The sequence below is a fragment of the Stegostoma tigrinum genome, chromosome 11 (assembly GCF_030684315.1).
Source record: "Stegostoma tigrinum isolate sSteTig4 chromosome 11, sSteTig4.hap1, whole genome shotgun sequence".
Lineage (NCBI taxonomy): Eukaryota > Metazoa > Chordata > Chondrichthyes > Orectolobiformes > Stegostomatidae > Stegostoma > Stegostoma tigrinum.
Genome location: NC_081364.1, coordinates 12,989,170 through 13,011,035, shown reverse-complemented (window position 1 = coordinate 13,011,035; position 21,866 = coordinate 12,989,170). Strand labels below are relative to the sequence as shown.

The 21,866-nt window shown below is 42.9% G+C and overlaps 1 protein-coding gene across 4 annotated transcripts in view; it reads left to right on the top strand.

Moving 5' to 3' along the window:
* The window catches only part of LOC125460389 (caM kinase-like vesicle-associated protein), a 137,571-nt gene extending 120,042 nt beyond the window's left edge, over nucleotides 1-17,529 (top strand). For 3 of the 4 annotated variants that reach the window (XM_048547829.2, XM_048547831.2, XM_048547830.2), the window contains exons 8-11: nucleotides 3,381-3,517; nucleotides 9,687-9,765; nucleotides 10,848-10,944; nucleotides 15,388-17,529. In XM_048547829.2, the coding sequence (XP_048403786.1) occupies nucleotides 3,381-3,517; nucleotides 9,687-9,765; nucleotides 10,848-10,944; nucleotides 15,388-15,648 (574 nt within the window). In that variant the 3' untranslated portion in view covers nucleotides 15,649-17,529. The remainder of the gene's footprint in view (nucleotides 1-3,380; nucleotides 3,518-9,686; nucleotides 9,766-10,847; nucleotides 10,945-15,387) is intronic. The other variant, XM_048547832.2, reaches the window with a different exon arrangement.
* Nucleotides 17,530-21,866: the final 4,337 nt, after the last annotated feature.

Genomic DNA, 21,866 nt, shown 5'->3' with positions numbered 1-21,866 from the left:
GATTATTTGGGTCTCTGGGTTAACAGTCCAGCAATAATGTCCTTACCTGGTCTGGGCCTATATGTTACTCCAGACCTACAGCAATGCGGTTGGATCTGAACTTCTCCCTAAAATGGCCGACTAAACCAATCATTTTCAAGGGAAATGACAGATGGGCAAAAAATGATGGCTTTGCCACTGTTGCCACTATCGCTTCAAATAGAAAACAAAATCTTAAAATATGAACATGCAAATCAGAAATCAGTAGGCCAATTGATCTCTCAAGCCTACTCCTCCATTTAATACGAGTGCAGCTGATCTGATTATGGCCTCAAACTCCATTTCCCTGCGGATTCCCAGCAAACTTTGAATCCATTGTTGGGCAAGAATCTATGTCACTGACTTTAGAGTATTTAATGAACCTGCTTCCACTGTTTTCTGGGGAAGCGAGTTTCTTTGACTCAGGACACCCTGAAAGGGTGTGAGAGATATAAGAACAATGCTTAAATTTTGGACTGTTTAGTCCTTTCTCTTTGGCAATTGCTCCAACAAAGAGGATCAAGTTCAGATGTTTCAACTTAGAAGGTAAGTAGGCTGAAGGAGTTTGCCGCGTGTAATCACAGCGATATTGACAATGGAGAAATCAGTAATAGGGATAAGGATCAGTGTCAGAGGTAGGTAGGCATCCTGGAAAATCCCAGAAGTGGGACTATAAGCTACACAGCCCAGAAGTGCTATTATGTGGTAGGAAAGGATAATGTCCTAGTTTGATTTGCTGCTTGTCTGGTTACGTACTACATAAGAAAACCGGAGAACGGGAAAAATAAACAGCATCTATTAAACAGAGCTCAGCATTAATGCAATTAATGAAGCAGCTTGCTTGGAAAATTCAAATTAGACATTCCCTTAGTAACAAGTCAGCAACACCTTTTTATCAATTCCTATTTGGATGCTTCAACAAAGCACCAGTTGACAGTTTATTCCAGAAGATGGCATGAACTACATTATGTGATAGCCTGTTCCAAGCCGGTTGGCAATCAGCATGCCTGCTTCTGATAGCAACCTGTTCCAATCAGATCCATGTTCACTGTCTCAGGTGGCAGCTAACAGCTCTAAGTGTCAAGAACTTTGTCTTCAGATTCGCTTACTCACATTCAGCTGTTAAAAGTCGAGCTGTTCCTGGAGCATCTCTTTTAACGCAGTAACTTATTCATTTCTCATGAATTCTGCCCTCCCTGAGTAATGCTGGGATGCACTGCAAGGTTTGCAACTAACTCAATATTTGGGACTTGTCACACAGCTCACAGGATAGAGGAGTGTTGCCAAGTAACCAGATGTCAGGAAGAAAGAAACATGCAAACGTAGAAAATGGAGCAGGAGTAGGCTCTTCAAACCTTTGAACCTGTTCTGCCGTTCAAATGATCATGGATGATCACCCAACATAGGCCGTTGTTCCCACTTGCACCTCCAGCCTTTAATCCCTATAGCCCTAAGAGTTGTAACTAACCTCTTCTTGAAAACATGTAATGTGCTATCTTCAATCGCTTTGTGTGACAAAGAATTCCATAGGCTTATCAATCTCTCGGTGAAGAAATTCCTCCTCGTGTCAGTCCTAAATGACCTACCCAATGTCCTTAGTTTGAAACCCCTGGTTCTAGACACCCCAGTCATCAGGAATATTCTTCCTGTGTCCTATTAGAATGTTATCAGTTTCTTCAAGATCCTCCCCCCGGCCATTCTTCTAAACCTCAGTAACTACAGTCCAAACCGATCCAATCTATCTTCATACATCAATCCTGCTATTCCTAGAAACAACCTGGTACATCTTTGTTGCACTCCCACCATAGCCAGAACATCTTTCCCAAGTAAGGAAAAAATGTTGCGCACAATAGTCCAGAGATCTCACCAAAGCCCTGCACAATTGCAGCAAGGCAATGTACTGGAATCCTCTCACTAGGAAAGCCAGCATACCCTTTGTCTTCTTCACCTGCATGCCTTTCTTTCAACTGGTACACAAGGACACTCAAGTCTCTCTGGTCCTCCCCCTTTCCCAATTTATCACCGTTCACTGTGCCAAGGCTGTAAGTGTATCCTGTTTGGAGCTGAGGTAGAATCGGTAGCATGATTAAATGAGAGCACAAACCATTCAGTTTAAAATCTTGACTGAATGCAGCATTGATTGTTGGAGCGAAATGTTTCTCCCCTCACTCTCTCCGCCTGTCTCTCCTTCTGTCAATTTTACAGATCTCAGTTGAAATAAGAGCTGAGCAATTTCAAAGCAGGTTCGTACTAAGGAAGACAAAAATGACTGCTGTTGGTAAACTGAGCTTCTCACTCAAGCAATTCATATGGATGGCCATGTGGGAAGATCAACTATCGTAGCAGGATGTTTTTCCAAGTCTGATGTCAAGATCCATTGCTCATTCTCACATAGTTCCACTGTTAACTGCTGTCTTAGCATAGATTGCTGACAAAGCGGTACTAAAGTAGAATCAACAATTTTCTGTCATGAACAATAAACATGGTTCTCTAATGTCCTTTAGGGAAGGAAATCTGCTGACCTGGTCTAGCCGACATGTGACTTCAGACTCACAGTGATGTCACTGACTCTTAACTGTCCTCTAGACAATAAATACTGGCCTAGCCAGCAACACCCACATACAATGGCAGTGTTGTGTACTATCTATCATGATTTGCTACAGCAACTCAGCAAGGCTCTTTTGACAGCACTTTCCAAAACTGCAATCTCAACCATTGAGAAGGACAAGGGCCACACATCAGTTGGAACACCACCTTGTGCAGTTTTCCCTCCACACACTTTACTGAGTTGGAACTATATCACAGTTCCTTCACCATCAGTGGTTGGAACGTCCTTCCAAATGGCACTGTGAGTATTCCTACAAAAAACACCCTCTGCAATATCTCAATTGAGCCTGTGTCCACCACACTTCCAGGCAGTGTGTTCTAGATCCATACCGGTGTGAGGTAAAAATCTTAACCTCACATTTGCTTCTTTTGAAAATCACCTTAATTCTGTGCCCTCTCATTCGTAATCCTTTTATGAACAGGAACAGCTCCTTCCTAACTAACTTGTCCAAAGCCACCATGCTACTAAATCTTAGTCGCGAGCTAGATGTTGGTCAGGTCACTGTGGAGACATTTCTTGCAGTTCTTTGAAGAGCGCCTTATGGTCAGTGAAAGAACTGGGTGGGGACCTCAGTTTAAAATCCTGTCCACAGTCTGGTAGCACTTCCTTGCTATTGCTTTTAAGTGATGGCCTAGATGATTGTACTGAAATCCTGCTGTAAAACTTGGCTGGACTTTCAGATTTCAATCCACCTGATGGAAACTGAATTCTTTAGAATCAAAGTTCCTCTTCTAATCCACAATTTTTCCCTCAGGTTATCAGGGAATCCACCTTTTTATGATGAAAATGACGATGAAGATTATGAAAACCATGACAAGAACTTATTCCGAAAAATCCTAGCTGGGGACTATGAGTTTGATTCTCCATACTGGGATGACATTTCAGAAGCTGGTAAGCATTAAGTTGGCGCTTCACAATATTGGAGCAGGAGCGGACCATTCGGTCCCTTTCAGCCTGTTTCATACACTGTTCCTGTGATAATGGAAACTGCAGATGCTGGAGAATCCAAGATAACAAAATGTAGAACTAGATGAACACAGCAGGCAAAGCAGCATCTTAGGAGCACAAAAGCTGATGTTTCGGGCCTAGTTCCTTTCTGATGAAGGGTCTAGGCCCGAAACGTCAGCTTTTCTGCTCCCAAGATGCTGCTTGGCCTGCTGTGTTCATCCAGCTCTACACTTTGTTATCTCCGTATACTGTTCCATTTATTTTCCCATCTTCTGTATCCCTCAAAATCCTCACTGAAGTTTTATTGATGTCAGCCTCAAAACTTCCTCATTAGGATCTTTTGATGGTGAAACTCCAGATTTCTACTACCGTTCAAGTGTTTATTATTTGCAGTGCGCAACCAAACTTTTTAAACCTCTTGATAAATTTAGACTCTCTCCCTTAAGATTTAAAGAAATAAATCCCAGAACTGAAATTATCAAATATAAGAATTGTTTACAAATTTCAACCAGTGAAGACAGTGTTGCTACAGGGAAGCAAGTTGTCTTTGGACCTAATAATCCAGAATCCCAGGTTGATGTTCTGGAGACGTGGGTCCGAACCTGATAATGGCAGATAGTGAATTCAATAAAAACATGGAACAACAAAAACGCAGCATCAATTCTTGTAAAAATCCACCTGGTTTACTAATGTCCTTTAGGGAAGAAATCTGCTGGCCTAGTCTAGCCTACACGTGATTTCAGAACCACAGTGAAGTGGCTGACTCTTAACTGTCCTCTGAACAATAAATACTGGCCTAGCCAGCATCACCCACACGCAATGTACGAAGAAATTGTTGAATTTGGCTGAAATTTAGATGCTGTCCAGAGATCTCATATTTTGATAGAACCATTCAAACCTCAAAGGTACTCAACAGCCTCCTAAAATGTAGCCATTGTTGCTAAGAGGCCAAACATGACATTCAGTTCATCTACAGGAGTGAGGACTCCTGACTAGCTGAACGCTTAGTTGATCTGATTCTAGTTGAGAATTACTGATGTGGGTTATTGCCAATAAAGGGCATTTATGGGTTAATCCTTGTTGAAAAGTCTTCAAACCTGGGAAAATAGTATCAGTGAGTAGGCAGTCAATATACTACACTGTGGAACAATGCTGCAGAAGGTGGCTGTTGGAAATCTAAAAGACTTAGTGGTGCTATAGAACTGGTTACTGACTCATTTGAGGAACCAGTGGTGTTATTGGTTGAAAATAAGGATATGTTTTCAATGCATATTGTGCATTTAAGAGAATTACCAAGAATAGAGCCACAGAGCTCTACTTTACTTTCATAAATCGATATCTTGGATTTGAGCTTGAGTCTGATCTGCCACCTTCAGTATCATTTCAAAGTTCATCAGAGGATGAAGCCTTTCAATCACCAAATCTTGGTTTCCAGCCCCCTCTATTGGAAACTCTAAACACTTAAAGAATATTCAACCAGTAGTTTTTTTGCCTCCTAGAAAGTCATGGCATGAGAGGGAATGTCTTTGAAGTTGTCCCAACTTCACCACTTCCCTGGAAGTGCAAAAGAAACCTCATGTACTCACATAGATGCACATTTCTAGCAAAGTTAGGGCAAAGGAACAGAAAGATTTCCGGCCCAACTTCCAATGCCTGAAGATTGAAAGGCCACAACTTTGGGGTAACCTTCAAGTTTTTTTTTCTTGAGTAGTAGCATTGTTTCTTCAGTCTTTGTGTTATTCATTTGTGATTCATTAACTCTACATAAGCAACCTACCAATTGTCGATAAACACCACATTAGTGAAATTAACCTGGAGCTGTTTCATTAATTTTAGTATCTGATGGCAGCCAAATAAACCAGACAAAGTGCTGTCCACAATTGAATCGTAGTTAATAGGCAAGTTTATTAGATTATGGTGCACAAATGTGATTAAGCCACTAGGTCTGTGGAGAGAGAAATAGAGTTAACACTTCAGGCCTGTGACCATTCATCAGAACTGAGAAAAGTTAAAAATGTGATGCAATTTGAGCAAGTGAGAAAGAACAAAAGGTAAGGCCTGTCATAGAGTGAAGGACACGAGAGTTTAAATGACTATAGTTCTCATAGCACAGGACACGGTGCAAGAGGAGGTGTAAATGTCAGGATCCTGAATAGCTGATATCTGAAAGCAAAGGGACAAAAGAATGAGAGATGAAAAAAAACTGGGAACAAAGGTTACAATCTAAAAGTGTTGGAGTCTGGAAGGCTGCAAAGTTTCTGAAGAAAGGTGAGCTTTTGTTCCTCAAGCTTGCGTTGAATTTCACTAGGATATTTTAGTAGACCAAGGATAGAAAAGTCAGAGCGAGAGCAATAAGCACATAGAACATAGAACATTACAGCACAGTACAGGCCCTTACAAGCAAGTGGAACAAATAAACCACTATTTCGACTGGATGGGATCCTGGACCTCAGTAGCGAAGAAAAGAGGAAAAAAGGAGCAGTTGCATGGACTAGTGCTGTAAACTTCGGGCTTTTTTCTGGGGGGCATTGACTGAGGCCAAGGACAGAAGATCATGGAGGAAACAGTCCCTTTGAAACATTAAGAAGAGGCTACTAGGGTAGAAGGTGACAACAAAGAAAGTCCTATTGTACTTCTGGGATGGGAAGTGGTAAGAACCAAGCTCCACAAAATAGAAGTCGAGAGTTCTGTCAACTATGGTGGGAGGGAATCTACAGGTGAGGAAAAAGGTTGATATATTCCTAGGACCCTCTGGGAAGCCAGGGAGGAGATTGCCGAGCCTTTGGCATTGATCTTTAACTCGTCATTGTCTACAGGAATAGTACCAGACGACTGGAGGATAGCAAGATAATAAAATGTGAGGCTGGATGAACACAGCAGGCCAAGCAGCATCTCAGGAGCACAAAAGCTGACGTTTCGGGCCTAGACCCTTCATCAGAGAGGGGGATGGGGGGAGGGAACTGGAATAAATAGGGAGAGAGGGGGAGGCGGACCGAAGATGGAGAGTAAAGAAGATAGGTGGAGAGGGTGTAGGTGGGGAGGTAGGGAGGGGATAGGTCAGTCCAGGGAAGACGGACAGGTCAAGGAGGTGGGATGAGGTTAGTAGGTAGCTGGGGGTGCGGCTTGGGGTGGGAGGAAGGGATGGGTGAGAGGAAGAACCGGTTAGGGAGGCAGAGACAGGTTGGACTGGTTTTGGGATGCAGTGGGTGGGGGGGAAGAGCTGGGCTGGTTGTGTGGTGCAGTGGGGGGAGGGGATGAACTGGGCTGGTTGAGGGATGCAGTGGGGGAAGGGGAGATTTTGAAACTGGTGAAGTCCACATTGATACCATATGGCTGCAGGGTTCCCAGGCGGAATATGAGTTGCTGTTCCTGCAACCTTCGGGTGGCATCATTGTGGCAGTGCAGGAGGCCCATGATGGACATGTCATCAAGAGAATGGGAGGGGGAGTGGAAATGGTTTGCGACTGGGAGGTGCAGTTGTTTGTTGCGAACTGAGCGGAGGTGTTCTCATCTGCCAATGTGGTATACTGCATCCACTGTACCCGGTGCGGCTTTCTCTACATTGGGGAAACCAAGCGGAGGCTTGGGGACCGCTTTGCAGAACACCTCCGCTCAGTTCGCAACAAACAACTGCACCTCCCAGTCGCAAACCATTTCCACTCCCCCTCCCATTCTCTTGATGACATGTCCATCATGGGCCTCCTGCACTGCCACAATGATGCCACCCGAAGGTTGCAGGAACAGCAACTCATATTCCGCCTGGGAACCCTGCAGCCATATGGTATCAATGTGGACTTCACCAGTTTCAAAATCTCCCCTTCCCCCACTGCATCCCTCAACCAGCCCAGTTCATCCCCTCCCCCCACTGCACCACACAACCAGCCCAGCTCTTCCCCCCCACCCACTGCATCCCAAAACCAGTCCAACCTGTCTCTGCCTCCCTAACCGGTTCTTCCTCTCACCCATCCCTTCCTCCCACCCCAAGCCGCACCCCCAGCTACCTACTAACCTCATCCCACCTCCTTGACCTGTCCGTCTTCCCTGGACTGACCTATCCCCTCCCTACCTCCCCACCTACACCCTCTCCACCTATCTTCTTTACTCTCCATCTTCGGTCCGCCTCCCCCTCTCTCCCTATTTATTCCAGTTCCCTCCCCCCATCCCCCTCTCTGATGAAGGGTCTAGGCCCGAAACGTCAGCTTTTGTGCTCCTGAGATGCTGCTTGGCCTGCTGTGTTCATCCAGCCTCACATTTTATTATCTTGGAATCTCCAGCATCTGCAGTTCCCATTATCTCTGACTGGAGGATAGCAAATGTGGTTCCCCTGTTCAAGAAGGGGAGTAGAGACAACCCTGGTAATTATAGACCAGTGAACCTTACCTCAGTTGTTGGCAAAGTGTTGGAAAAGGTTATAAGGGATAGGATTTATAATCATCTAGAAAAGAATAAATTGATTAGGGATAGTCAGCATGGTTTTGTGAAGGGAACGTCGTGCCTCACAAACCTTATCAAGTTCTTTGAGAAGGTGATCAGACAGGTAGATGAGAGTAAACCGGTTGATGTGGTGTATATGGATTTCAGCAAGGTATTCGATAAGGTTCCCCACTGTAGGCTATTGTACAAAATGCGGAGGAATGGGATTATGGGAGATATAGCAGTTTGGATCAGAAATTGGCTTGCTGAAAGAAGACAGAGGGTGGTAGTTGATGGGAAATGTTCATCCTGGAGAGCAGTTACTAGTGGCGTACCGCAAGGGTCGGTGTTGGGTCCACTGCTGTTTGTCATTTTTATAAATGACCTGGATGAGGGCATAGAAAGATGGGTTAGTAAATTTGCAGACGACACTAAGGTCGGTGGAGTTGTGGATAGTGACGAAGGATGTTGTAGGTTACAGAGGGACATAGATAAGCTGCAGAGCTGGGCTGAGAGGTGGCAAATGGAGTTTAATGCGGACAAGTGTGAGGTGATGCACTTTGGTAGGAGTAACTGGAATGCAAACTACTAGGCTAATGGTAAGATTCTTGGTAGCGTAGATGAGCAGAGAGATCTCAGTGTTCATGTACACATATCTTTGAAAGTTGCCGCCCAGGTTGACAGGGCCTCACCCCATCCCCCTCTCTGATGAAGGGTCTACGCCCGAAACGTCAGCTTTTGTGCTCCTGAGATGCTGCTGGGCCTGCTGTGTTCATCCAGCCTCACATTTTATTATCTTGGATTCTCCAGCATCTGCAGTTCCCATTATCTCTGTTAAGAAGGCATACAGTGTTTTAGCTTTTATTAATAGAGGGATCGAGTTCCAGAACCAAGAGGTTATGGTGAAGCTGTACAAAACTCTGGTGCAGCCACACTTGGAGTATTACATACAGTTCTGGTCACTGCATTATAAGAAGGATGTGGAAGCTTTGGAAAGGGCGCAGAGGAGATTTACTAGGACGTTGCCTGGTATGGAGGGAAGGTCTTACGAGGAAAGGCTGAGGGACTTGAGGCTGTTTTCATTAGAGAGAAGAAGGTTGAGAGGTGACTTAATTGAAATATATAAAATAATCAGAGGGTTAGGTAGGGTGGATAGGGAGAGCCTTTTTCCTAGGATGGTGACGGCGAGCACGAGGGGGCATAGCTTTAAATTGAGGGGTGGAAGATATAGGACAGATGTCAGAGGTAGTTTCTTTACTCAGAGAGTAGTAAGGGAATGGAACGCTTTGCCTGCAACGGTAGTAGATTCGCCAACTTTAAGTACATTTAAGTCATCATTGGATAAGCATATGGACGTACATGGAATAGTGTAGGTTAGATGGGCTTCAGATTGGTATGACAGGTCGGCACAACATAGAGGGCCGAAGGGCCTGTACTGTGCTGTAATTTTCTATGTTCTGTGTTGTGTTAGTATAGAAAGTTGCATCACCTGAACAGTTGGAGAAGCTGAAAGAATGGAGAATCCTCACCAGAAGCAGGTTGTAAGAGTGTCGATCAAGATGGCTGTGCTTGTCAATGATGAATTTTATTTCAACAGTTTCCATTATAAATATAACAAGGACAGTCTCGCAAACAAAGTTGACATAAGGAAGTAAGGCTTTGCAATGTCCATTTTTAAAGATGTTGTATTTCTAACCAGCAAAAGATTTGGTGAGTCGCTTGATGGAGGTTGACCAGGACACAAGGATAACAGCTCAAGAAGCCATAAACCATGAATGGTAAGCTGGAACTAAGACTGGATTAGCAAGAGGAAAATCATGTAAATGCTGAAGATATGAAACTAAAACAAAACCTGCTGGAAATACTCAACAACTGAGTGACAGATCTAACATTTCAGGCTGAAATGATTTGCTGAAAGGTCATTTCAGTATGAAACGTTGAACAGAATCTTTTCTCACTGGTGATGAGCTTGAGAGCAGAAGGAGCATTTAACAGGATAGTAATGTACCTGAACCCTCACCCAGTTTTGCCAGAAATTAAGTTCTCAGTGAGAAATGCCCTTCCTACCCTCTGCCATCAATTGAAGCTCTTGTGGTCAATTAAGGACCAGTTAAGGGCCTTCTACGACCACCACTGAGATAACTCCAGCTGTAAGCAAGCCTTTCACCATTAGGTGTGCACAACAAGGTCAAACTGTGTGGCCACTTGTTACCTCAGAGTTTAGGATCAGGCTGCTGTTGGCGGTTCCTTGATCAAAGGCAATGTGTGCAATTTTGGGAAGAGGGTGTCCCTGCTGAGAGACACCTCCCTGGCCCTTGGGGGCAGAACAGAAAGTGAACATGAAGTCCTGTAACTACCCCCACATTACATTTGGCCTGGGTCCTTTGTGACTCTGGGATTTGGCAGAGGGGCTGTGGTCCTTCTGGCAACGGTCTTCCTTGTGGTGCGCACCTCTCTCTGAAGTCACTGAGAGGACTTCACGACACCATGTGTTCCCTGTCCATTTACATGGGGAGCAGCCATTTCAGTGGTACTGGTGAGCACTAAGACTTGTCAGACTCTAACTGTATAGCAACTCCCATGTGGAAGGACCTAGGTTCTTGATTCCATGGAAAGATCTGCTGTTGGCCTCAACTTTTCAGCATGTGGTTACTCATGCTGTCCCAAGACGAGGCACCATGGGTCTCTCACCGTCTCTCCAGTCAGCAGATGAGACCCCGACACCTCTGTAAGAATCTTCTTTTCTTTCACAGTTACTGCCCAAGTTGTTGAGATTTTTCATTTTCTTTTCGTTTGGGTAAGCAAAGTCTGTCAAAATACTCCAATTTGTTTCCAACTGTTTCTCTCCTTGCCCACACAGGATTTCAGGAAACGCAGCTTCAGACAAGAACATCAAGGATGGTGTCTGTGCTCAAATTGAGAAAAACTTCGCCAAAGCGAAATGGAAGGTACTTGAAGTAAATACCATTTTTCCTGGCTTTAACTGTTGTTATGTGATCACATCATTGTTATAGATGTTTGTGTCTGCAGTGGAGTATGTTCTCATCTTCTACATTCAACCCACTTGACTGGTACATCATTTTCAATGCAATAAGATAGCGACTCAAACTATACTAGAAACTTGAAATGAAATGCAGAGGATGGTGCATGTATAAAAACGAGCCGCCAGAGGAAGTGGTGGAGGCTGGTACAATCACAACATTTAAAAGGCATCTGGATGGCTATATGAATAGGAAGGGTTTTATAGGGATATGAGCCAAATGCTGGTAAATGGAAGTAGATTAATTTAGCCTATCTGGTCAGCATGAATGAGTTAGACCGAAGGATCTAGTTCTGTGCGGTACATCTCTATGAATCTAATGATAGTGGGACTTATAAAATGAAGAACACATGCTCCATAACATTTAATTTCATAATGTAATTCATTACTAGAGGTGTGCTGCATTAGGGGGATTTACAATCCTGCAGTTAAAACAAGAAATTTGTTAGGTTGGTTCATAAAAAGCCCATTCAGCCCATTGAGTCTGCAGCACTCCTCTGAAAAGCATCCCACTCCCTCACCCCAAACCTGTAACCCTGCATTTCCCAAGGCTAATCCACCTAGCCTGTACATCCCTGGACACAATGTGCAACATAGCATGGCCAATCAACCTAACCTGCACATCATTGAATGCTCTGTACTCAGCAAAGGCCTCAGTTTTATCCCTCTGCGTCCCACCTTAACGAATTTCAGGCACAGCATGACGTCGAACTGTTCTTCCGCCGCCTTCGCCTCCATGCTCATTTCTTTGGAAAAGAGTCTTCTACCTGCCCCAAAGACCCCTTTGCCCACCTCCAGCACTCTCCCTCCACCTGGACCCCTCCGGCCTTTTCCATGCACTCAATCTGTTCATTGAGAACTGTCAACATGATATCAGATGCCTCAGCTTCACTGCCCCTCTCAACAAATCCAAGCTATCTCCCTCTGAACTGACTGCACTTTGTGCACTCAAATCTAACTCTAACTTTGTCATCAAGCCTGCCTATGAGGGTGGTGCTGTTGTTGTCTGGCATACTGGCCTCTACCTTGCAGAGGCTGAGCGCCAGCTCTCAGATACCACCTCCTACCATCCCCTGGACCATGACTTCACCATGGCACATCAGGCCATTGTATCCACTATGGTTACAGCTCTCATTTCATTCAGTGATCTCCCCCCATCCGCTTCCAAGCTAATAGTCCCCCAACCCCGCACAGCTCGTTTCTACCTCCTGCCAAAAATCCGTAAACAGTTCTGTCAAGGTAGACCCATTGTTTCAACCTGCTCATGCCCCACAGGCCTCATCTCTTTAAAAAAAAGGCATATAAACTGAAGTTTTCCCAGCAACCATCAGTTCTGAGGAAGGGTCGCCGGCCCCAGAACGTTAACTCTGTTTCTCCTCCACAGATGCTGCCAGACCTGCTGAGCTTTTCCATCAACTTTGTTTTTGTTCCATCTTTGAACTGTGCCAGATAGCCCAGAGGAAATTTACACAAACATGGGGAGAATTCCACACAGACAGTCAGTCAAGGTTGGAATGAAACCTGGGCCCCTGGTGCAGTGAAGCAGCAGTGCTAACCACTGAGCCACCATGCCACCCACTGGTTTAGATGGATTTTTTCTTCCTTCATTCACTTGTTACTGGTGTCACTAGAAAAACCAACATTAGCAAAGCTGTTTGAGCATTTTAATTAGATTTTAGAATCAACCACACTGATATGGGTCTGGAGTCACTCTTGGACCAGAACATTCAATTTCCTTCCCAGAAGGATATTAATGAACCAGTTGAGTTTGCTAAGTAAATCTTTCAGTTTCATGATGACCACTATGATGTTAATTTTGTTTTAATTCCATATTTATTTAATGGAGTTTAAATTTCACAGCTTTCAATGGTAGGTTTTGAGCACACATCTCCAAATCATTAGTTTAGTTCTCAAAATTGCTAGCTCAGTGACATAATCATTAGGTTTATCTTAACTCTAAATAATTCAATGATGATTGTTGAAAATCCCATGTTACAAATTCAGGGGATCCTCCTGATAAAAGAGGAATAGCCAGGATAGAAGCAGAGAGCTTTTTTCCATTGGCAGGAGAAACTAGAACTGGGGGCATTGCCACAAAATGACAGGGAGCAGATTTAGAACTGAATTGAAGAGGAACTTCTCCACCTAAAGGGCTGCAAATCTGTGGAATTCCTCGCCCAGTGAAGCAGTTGAGGCATTGAATGTGTTTAAGGCAAAGCTAGATAGATTTTTGAACAGTGAAGAAATTAAAGGTTATGGTGAGCAGTTAGGTAATTGGAGAAGGTTCCACAAAAAGATCAGCCATGATCTTATTAAATGGTGGGACAGGCTCAATGGGTCAGGTGGTTCATATTTCTTATGTTCTTATGATGTTCCAGCCAATATACTCACTTCACCTCTACTATGACAATGAGAAATGGACATTTGTCTCATTGTTTTCTTGTCTTATTAGTCCTCCCTAAAACATCATCTCGTATTTTTCAAGATTAAATTCTATTTGCCACTCTTCAGCCTATCTGACAAGACTATCTCATAGATAATAGAATCTCCACAGTGTAGAAACAGACATTCAGCCCAACAAATCCACACCACCCCTCCGAAGAGCATCCCATCCAGACCCATTCCCCTGATTTCCCATGTTTAACCCACCTCACCTAAACATCCTGGGCACTACGGGCAATTTAGCATGGCCAATCCACCTACCCTGCACATCTTTGGACTGTGAGAGGAAACCAGAGCACCCAGAGGAAACCCATGCAGACACGGGGAGAATGTGCAAACTCCACACAGACAGTCACCCAAGACTGGAATTGAACCTGGGTCCCTGGTGCTGTGAGGCAGCAGTGCTAAATACTGAGTAACCGTGCTGCCCATCCGCATTGTCCTGTAATCCTGCACAGGGCAGTCATTGGAAGGCATCCAGCTACCTTTGCCTGTCCAATGGCCATTGCCTTGTAAGTAACATTCCCTAATCTGCATCCCACCTTTACTCACCTGAATCTCAGAATCCAGCTAGTGATCTCTGAAACATTGTGGTCTCCCATGGAAATGACGCATATTTCCCACCAGCTCTTGAACCAGTGGTCAGCCCTTGCAACGAAGCTTTACCCACTGAGTTAACACAGTCATCTGCTGAGCATGTGATGCATTGTGCAAAAAAAAGTTCAGGCACAGATATTTTGACAGAATAAAGAGCAGATTTGTAGATATGAAATTCACCCATCCAAGTTCACTGATGACCTGGAATATGTTCATTAGATCATATGCAGTAATAATGGGAGGCGTTCATGACAGCAGTAAAACTTTGGAGCTTCAGACGGCAATGTAATCATAGTAACAGCATAGTCAGAAGAGACTGCAAACATTTCGATACATTTTGCCGACATTGTGTTGTTATTCTGTGTATATCCATGTACCTTTGGTGTCCTGTGATTTAGCAGTAGCATGCATGGAATCTTAGAATCCCTAAAGTGTGAAAGTAAGCCATTCAGTCCACTGAGTTCACACTGACCTTCCAAAGAGCACTCCACCCAGACCCACCCCATAATACTGTCTGTATTTCCCATGACTAATCTACATTATGGGCAATTTAGCATGGCCAATCCACCTAATCTGCACATCATTGGACTGTGGGAGGAAACTGGAGCACCCAGATACACAGAGAATGTGCAAACTCCAGTCACCCAAGGGTGGAATCAAACTCAGGTGCCTGGTGATATGAGGCAACAGCACTAGCCTCTGAGCTACCATGCCACACCATACCGAATAAAGGAGGCATAGGTAGGATTAGTATAAACAGCACAAGTGAGATGATGTACTCAAAGTCTTACACATGGAAACAGCCCCTTGATCCAACTTGTCCATGTTGACCGAGTTCCCCAAACTAAACTAGACCCATTCGTCTGCATTTGGCCCATATCCATCTAAACCCTTCCTATTCATGCAGCTGTCTAAATGTCTTTTAAGTGCTGTAACTGTGCCTTCATCTCACATCAGAACCCTGTTACGTAAATACACATGTTGATTATGAAGGGAGACCATAAGATGTAGGAGCAGATGTAGGCCATTCAATGAGGGAGTGGCTGACAATTCTCAACAACACTTTCTTGCCTCTTACTCATAACTTTTGATTCCTTTACTGATTAAAGGTGTCTGTCACAGGTCCATTGAAGATTTTGTAACTGCTGAGCGTTCATTCTGTCGTTTAAAGCAAATAAAGGGAATTAAAACAAGAAAGCAGTCCAATCTGCGGAGACTCTACCAATCAATCAATCTATCATTCATTCATTCATTCATCCACAATGCGTGTACGTCTTGCCCTTTCCCTTTTTACTTTTTGTTCTGTCTCTCTGACATGCAGAAAGCAGTGAGGGTAACGACGATCATGAAACGCCTGCGGGCACCTGAGCAAAGTGAGACAGGCAACAAATCGCCAATAGCAGCGCCCGCTCCATCGGGCGAAGCTGAGAACAAGTCAGCGAGCGGCACCGTGGCGTCGCCCAGCCAGGCAGACAACTCCGCGAAGGTCGGCGTGACAGCAGAGACCTCCCCCCGGTGTAACGGAGAGGCAGCCAGTCCCCACAAATCTGCTGCCGAAGCATGGGAAGGACAAAATGGCTGAAACCGTCATCGCTTGCACAGAGAACTTATTGTACAAAGTTTTAAAAAAAAGTTTCACATTTTTAAAAGTTATGAGTGGAAGGCATGATCAAACGGATCATACACATTAACAAGAAAATTAAATAAATTGAAGCATCATACAGATTCAATAATTGCCGTAGTTAGTTCCAACAGGGCATGTGTTAAAAAGTCTGTGAGATTTTGAAGCAATAATTGGCATGTTTGAATACTATCTTGGCCAAAGTGAATCTAGGATGAAAAACTTGGAGGGAGTGCTGTAGCCAAAGCTTAAATCTGCCTGTCATTTTTTTTTTGCCCACAGTGTATCCACATAGTACATGTCTAGGCTATTATTCTTTTCGATCATTTTACTTAGGAGGAGAAAAGAACTACTTTAATTGCAGTTTTTTGTTTAAAACCACAGATTATACTTGTTCCCCCTGGGGTGCCCCTGCTCTGGATTGTATGGGTGGGTAGATCTTATTAGAATGTTTTAATATCAGGCTGTCCTTTCCCTAGGCTCTTGCAGCTCACTTTTCAGTTTCTCACAGAATCATAGAATTATAATGGTGCAGAAGGAGGATGTTCAGTCCATCGTGGGCAATGTTCTTCTTCTGACACGGAGTTCTTACGTTTTGGGAAATGGCAAGGGTCTGCTCGCGATTTTTAGTCCAGTGAAATTACGGCCTGGCTATGCTCATGACTTCCCAATCTCCCCAGCCAACCGGCCAGCCCGCTGGTGCTCTTGGTCAGCATCACACCAGGAGGATCCCTAAAGTTTCCAGCGTGGGAACTGCGTTGTCAGAAATGTCAGCCTGGTGATCCCTACCGCCAAAGCCATGAACCCAGTTCCAATGGGCTGCTAAATCAACAGAGCATTCCAAATCCCGCAGCTCCCCTATCCAGCAGAATTTTTGTAGCTGTCAGAGCTTTTCACACTGTATAGCAGAGTTTAGTTTACATACATCTCCATTCCCAGCGAATAAATCAGCACATTTCTTCTGTTAATTATATTATGCTTCATTTCGATGCTCAATGTATTCCATTTAAGACAGAAATTTGGGGTTCTCAAATTAGGTTTCCTATTCATGTCCAGTATTGGGGTTGCAGGTGTAACACTTAATTGGTCACTATATGGTCCACATGTCTCTTTAAACCACGTCCTGCGTTTCAGATTTGGCAGAAAAAAACGTTGTTGGCAGATATTCTATGATAGAAAATGTACATGTTTTGAAAGCTTTGGGGTGCAGAGGAAGGGCATTCAGTGTTTCATAGTGTGAACTTCATAGGCTGGTAATGGTAAGCATTATTTTAAGCAAAGCTTTTACTTTTGTGTATAAATTTCTAGACAGCTTCTTTGGGAAAATTCCAAAAACTGCCTGTCTGTCGGTGCCCTGGCACAGATTCATCAGACACAAATTAGAAGTCGTTTGAAATTATGTATATAGCCAGGTGACAAACTACGGAAACTTTCAAATGACAACAAAAAAAGTTTAAATAGTTTAAAAAAAGGCTAAATTTGTAACAATGTGTATGTATTTGGAAATATATTTGTTAAGAGAGTAAACTATCTGTGGCAGAAATGTGCAGAGTCTTCTGTGCTGTGAAGAAAATAAGATGCACAGAGGAAGGCTGTTGCATGTGGGCGACTTGTAATATGTACATGTAGTTGCATGCTTGTAGTTCTCACGCTTATATTTTGTCACACAACATGGTGGGGTTTACATGGTGTAATTTCTTGTGCTGTAACATGTAAAATAATCAAGTCAATTTAAAAAGATGGTTTGAAAAGTGGTGAAGATGTTTAGACTGCTAATTTACGCAACTACAGTTTAAAGAAAAGGTTTTTGACTCTTAAGAAAATAAAGAAAATTTTAAAACATGTCTTTTCTTCCTATGCTATATTTTAGCCATGCACATATACTTCCCTTCTTCATACCTATGCTTTCTCCACCTATCTTTGTTTCTCATGCTTCCTTGGTCAGAATGAATTGCATAGGTTGACGCTCATGAAATATCAAGAAAAATGCCATCTTGGCCTCCGAGTGGACTAACAATAGATATTTACAATCGGGCATTTGTAAAGCCCACCTCCTCACTCCCATTACAATATTTTACTAGAATATTTTTCAACCTCTTGTGGTTATGCAGAAACTGCAACACAAATCATCATTATCTTTGTCTGCTTTTGTGCAGACTTTAGAAGGTCAAAGAGTAAAATCACCGTTGGATATGAAGTTCCTGGGAATTTCTAGGTAGCCACACTAAGACAGTACATCTTTCACCACAAAGAATGGAATATTGCCACTTCGGTGCATTGTTTCTCGAAATCTTATTACAATGAAATTTATGGCCCTCAATGTTTCTGTTTCTGCTGGCAGTGACCCGTGGATGTGGTGTAGTTCCACTGGAGCTGTCTTTTTGTAAACATTCTTCCCTGTGTGATCCGTGCAGTCTTGGTCAATAGCAATATAGTTATGGGATCATTGAAGTTGGACCCAACAATGCTATTATCTGTCATCCAGATAGGTTGTCTCCTTATCATCAGTAGAAACCCAGGCTCCTATTTATTTTCTGAGTTCTGAGGAAAGATCACTGGACCCAAAACATTAACTCTATTTTCTCCTTCATAGATGCTGCCAGACCTGCTGAGCTTTTCCAGCAGCTTTGTTTTTGCCCCTATTTATATCCTCTCCTCTGGTTGCAGTCTCAATGTCATTTTGACTGAATCTAGCTCACTCATGACAGACCCTGAGGATGAACCAACAGTTCTGCTTCATGTTGCTATCATTTATTTAAAATAAAATGGTTGTAGTATGAAGGAGAATGGGTGCAGACCAGGAAGATTAATGGTCCATTCCCAGGAGATGTGCGCTGGATTAACACATATCAGTCAAATTGGCACTAAGAGTTCAACGTTTCAAAATTAAATTGCAAAAATAAATAAGCTGACGTTTTTATTTTGTATAAGAATTTTTTGAATGTGCTTGGGGTAGATGAGGGAGGATTGTGACTGCCAGCTTATTTCACGATATCTGCACATCTATTGATGTATCAGAGTCCACAAAGTTCTGGAACAAATGCAACCCTTTGAATCAGTACTGACACCTGAATACAATTCCCAACGTAATGGGTGAGAAAACACCTAACTTTAAACTGTTTGGTAAATTTATAAAATGTAGATATTTTCAAATCAACCTGTTCATTCTGGAGCAGGTGGGAATTGAGGTCATAAGACTCCTATTCATAAAGGATAGCCTTAAGTTAATCAGCTACCAGTCTGAATAGGAGAATTTTGAGGTGTTCCCTTAACACAAGGAAGGGTTAGCATTAAGGGATAATGGGAACTGCAGATGCTGGAGAATTCCAAGATAATAAAATGTGAGGCTGGATGAACACAGCAGGCCAAGCAGCATCTCAGAATTAATATTGCCGTTTTGTAGTTACCAAGACTGAGATAAATTAACTTAGAAAACAGAATTTGAAGTGAGCTAAAGAGTGTTGCTTATTTTGTTTTAGCACTTGGTTTTCTTTTCAGTTGCCATTGGGAACCTTAAACTGATGTCAAGCAGTCCTGGGATAAAAGCTTCAGTTTTGCTTAAATGGAAGATTGCATTGGTGGTAGATTTGCAATAATAATACCAGCGAGAGGAGTGAAATCTGGTATATAGGGAACTAAAGATCTCAATGTCAAGAAGAGACATTTTGAGAGTGTTAACAGAGTTCTTTCTGAGGTGCTGAAGCATTTTATCTGTGCTCAAGTAACTATATTACCAGGTGAAATTCTCATAGACACAGGAAAGGGAACTTAAAACAACATCTAAAACTCCAGCAAGTTTTCAACTATCCTACTGTAGCAAACCAAGTCCTACAGACGATCTCATCATCATTTTTCTATGCAGCTAAAAGGCAAGACTTTTTTTACTTTACATTTTAATGTAAACAAAGTTAATTTAATTAATTCAATAGACATAAAGCAGAAGTAGGCCATTGGATCCATCACATCTGCTCCAACATTCAGTGGTATCATGGCTGCTGATCTGATAATCCTCCATTTTCCTGCCTTTTCCCTACGACCCTTGACACACTAATTAGAGATCCACTTGTCTCAGCCTTGAATATACTTAATTACCCAGCTTCTACGGCCCTCTGTAATAAAGGATTCCACAGATTCACAACCCTCAGAGAAAGAATTCTTCATCTCTGTCATAAATGGACAATTCCTGACAGTAAGGTTACACTTTCTGGTTCTAGACTCTCCCATACAGAGAAACAACCTTCCTGCATCTGATCTGTTGAAACGCCAAAGAATCTGATACGTTTCAATAAGGTGATCTCTCATTCTTCTAAATTCCAATGAGTATACTCTCAAATCTACTCTACCTCTTTTCACAGGAAAACCCCTCCATACCCAGGATCAACCTAGTGAACCTTCTCTGGATTACCTCCAATAATGGCATGTATTCATTAGATGAGGGACCCAAAACCGTTCACAGTCTTCTAGGTGTCATCTAACTAGTCATTTGTATAGTTTTACTGAAGCTTCCCTATTTTAATATTCCATTCCTTTGAAATAAAGGTCAACATTTCATTTTCCTTCCCTATTATCCACAGAACTTAATTCATAAGAACTCATAAACCCCTCGGTGCTACAATTTCTGGCAATCTTTCTCCATTGAAAAAAAAACGTTCGGCTCCTCTATTATCCCTGCAAAGTGCATAATCTTAGGCTTACCTACATTATTACTCCATTCTACTATTATTTTGCTCACTCAATTAACTCTCTATATCCCTCTGTAGTTTCTTTGTCTCTCTGTATTCTCAACATTTGCCTTCCCACCTATTTATTTTTGTGTCACCAGCAAACCTGGCAATCGTACATTCACTTCCCTCTAACAAGTCATTAATACATATCATAAATAATTGTTAATGAATTGAATCAATATATGAATGTGAAAAGAGGCTGCCCTCCAACACTGGAGGTGCATAAATATAAAAAGAGAGGGTGGGTAATAGCTATAGAGGGTGCAACATTAATTTGAAAGGAGGAAGAAGCCTCTTTGAGGACACAACCATGGATCTGAAACTAGAAAGAGGCAGTTTCAGGCTGTAAGGCTTTCAATCTGTTATACTTCATTATGTCACTAGAAGACATCACCAAGACCATGGCTGTCAGAGTAAAATGAACATCATTAGAAAATGAGAGATAACAAAGTTAGATGACACCTAGAAGACTGTGAACAGTTTTGGGTCCCTTATCTAAGGAATACATGCTGTTACTGGAGGTAATCCAGAGAAGGTTCACTAGGTCGATCCTGGGTATGGAGGGGTTTTCCTGTGAAGAGAGGTTGAGGAGATTTGAGACTATACTCATTGGAATTTAGAAAAATGAGAGATAACAAAGCTTTTGTGCTCCTAAGACGCTGCTTGGCCTGCTGTGTTCATCCAGCTCCACACTTTGTTATCTTGGATTCTCCAGCATCTGCAGTTCCCATTATCTCTGATCATTAGAAAATGGGCTCCCCAAAACTTTACCAATGCTACAATATCCTGAATTGGCATGGGGTGTCAGCATGTTTTGTGAGTTTCTCCAATCTGTCACTGCAGTGTTTGAAGAAAATGACTCGCATTTCCAGTATTGTTCATCACCAGCAAGATGAGTACTCAAAGTGGTTTTTGAAGTAAGGCAAAAAAGTCAGCAGGCAACGTGTGCACAGCAATCTCCCACAAGCACCAATGTGATCATCTTTCTTAACGTGTTGATTGAGAGGAAATACTGGCCAGAGCATTGGGGATAACTCTCTCCTTCAAAACAGTGTTAAACAATATCTTAATCTAAACAAGCAGTCAGATAGGGCTTCCGTATGTGTCTTATCCAAAAAGCTGGCAGCACTAACAGTGAAGCACTCACTCAGTACTGCACAGGAGTATTAGCTTTAACTTAGCACTCAAGCCCTGGGGTGGGTACTGCAACAAAAACCTTGTAATTCAGAGAAAAAAGGTTACCAACCGAGGCATTTCTACAAGTAAAGAGAGCCTCTGTCAGCGGTGCAACACTGCAAAAGAAGAAACTGCAAGGAAAATCCAAGAGAGAATTTGATATGTAGAATTCAGTCAGTGGCAACAGGCAGTTCTGCTAAAAGGCTATGGGTACAATGTAGCAACAAGGTGTAGAGCTGGATGAACACAGCAGGCCAGGCAGCATCAGAGGAGCAGGAA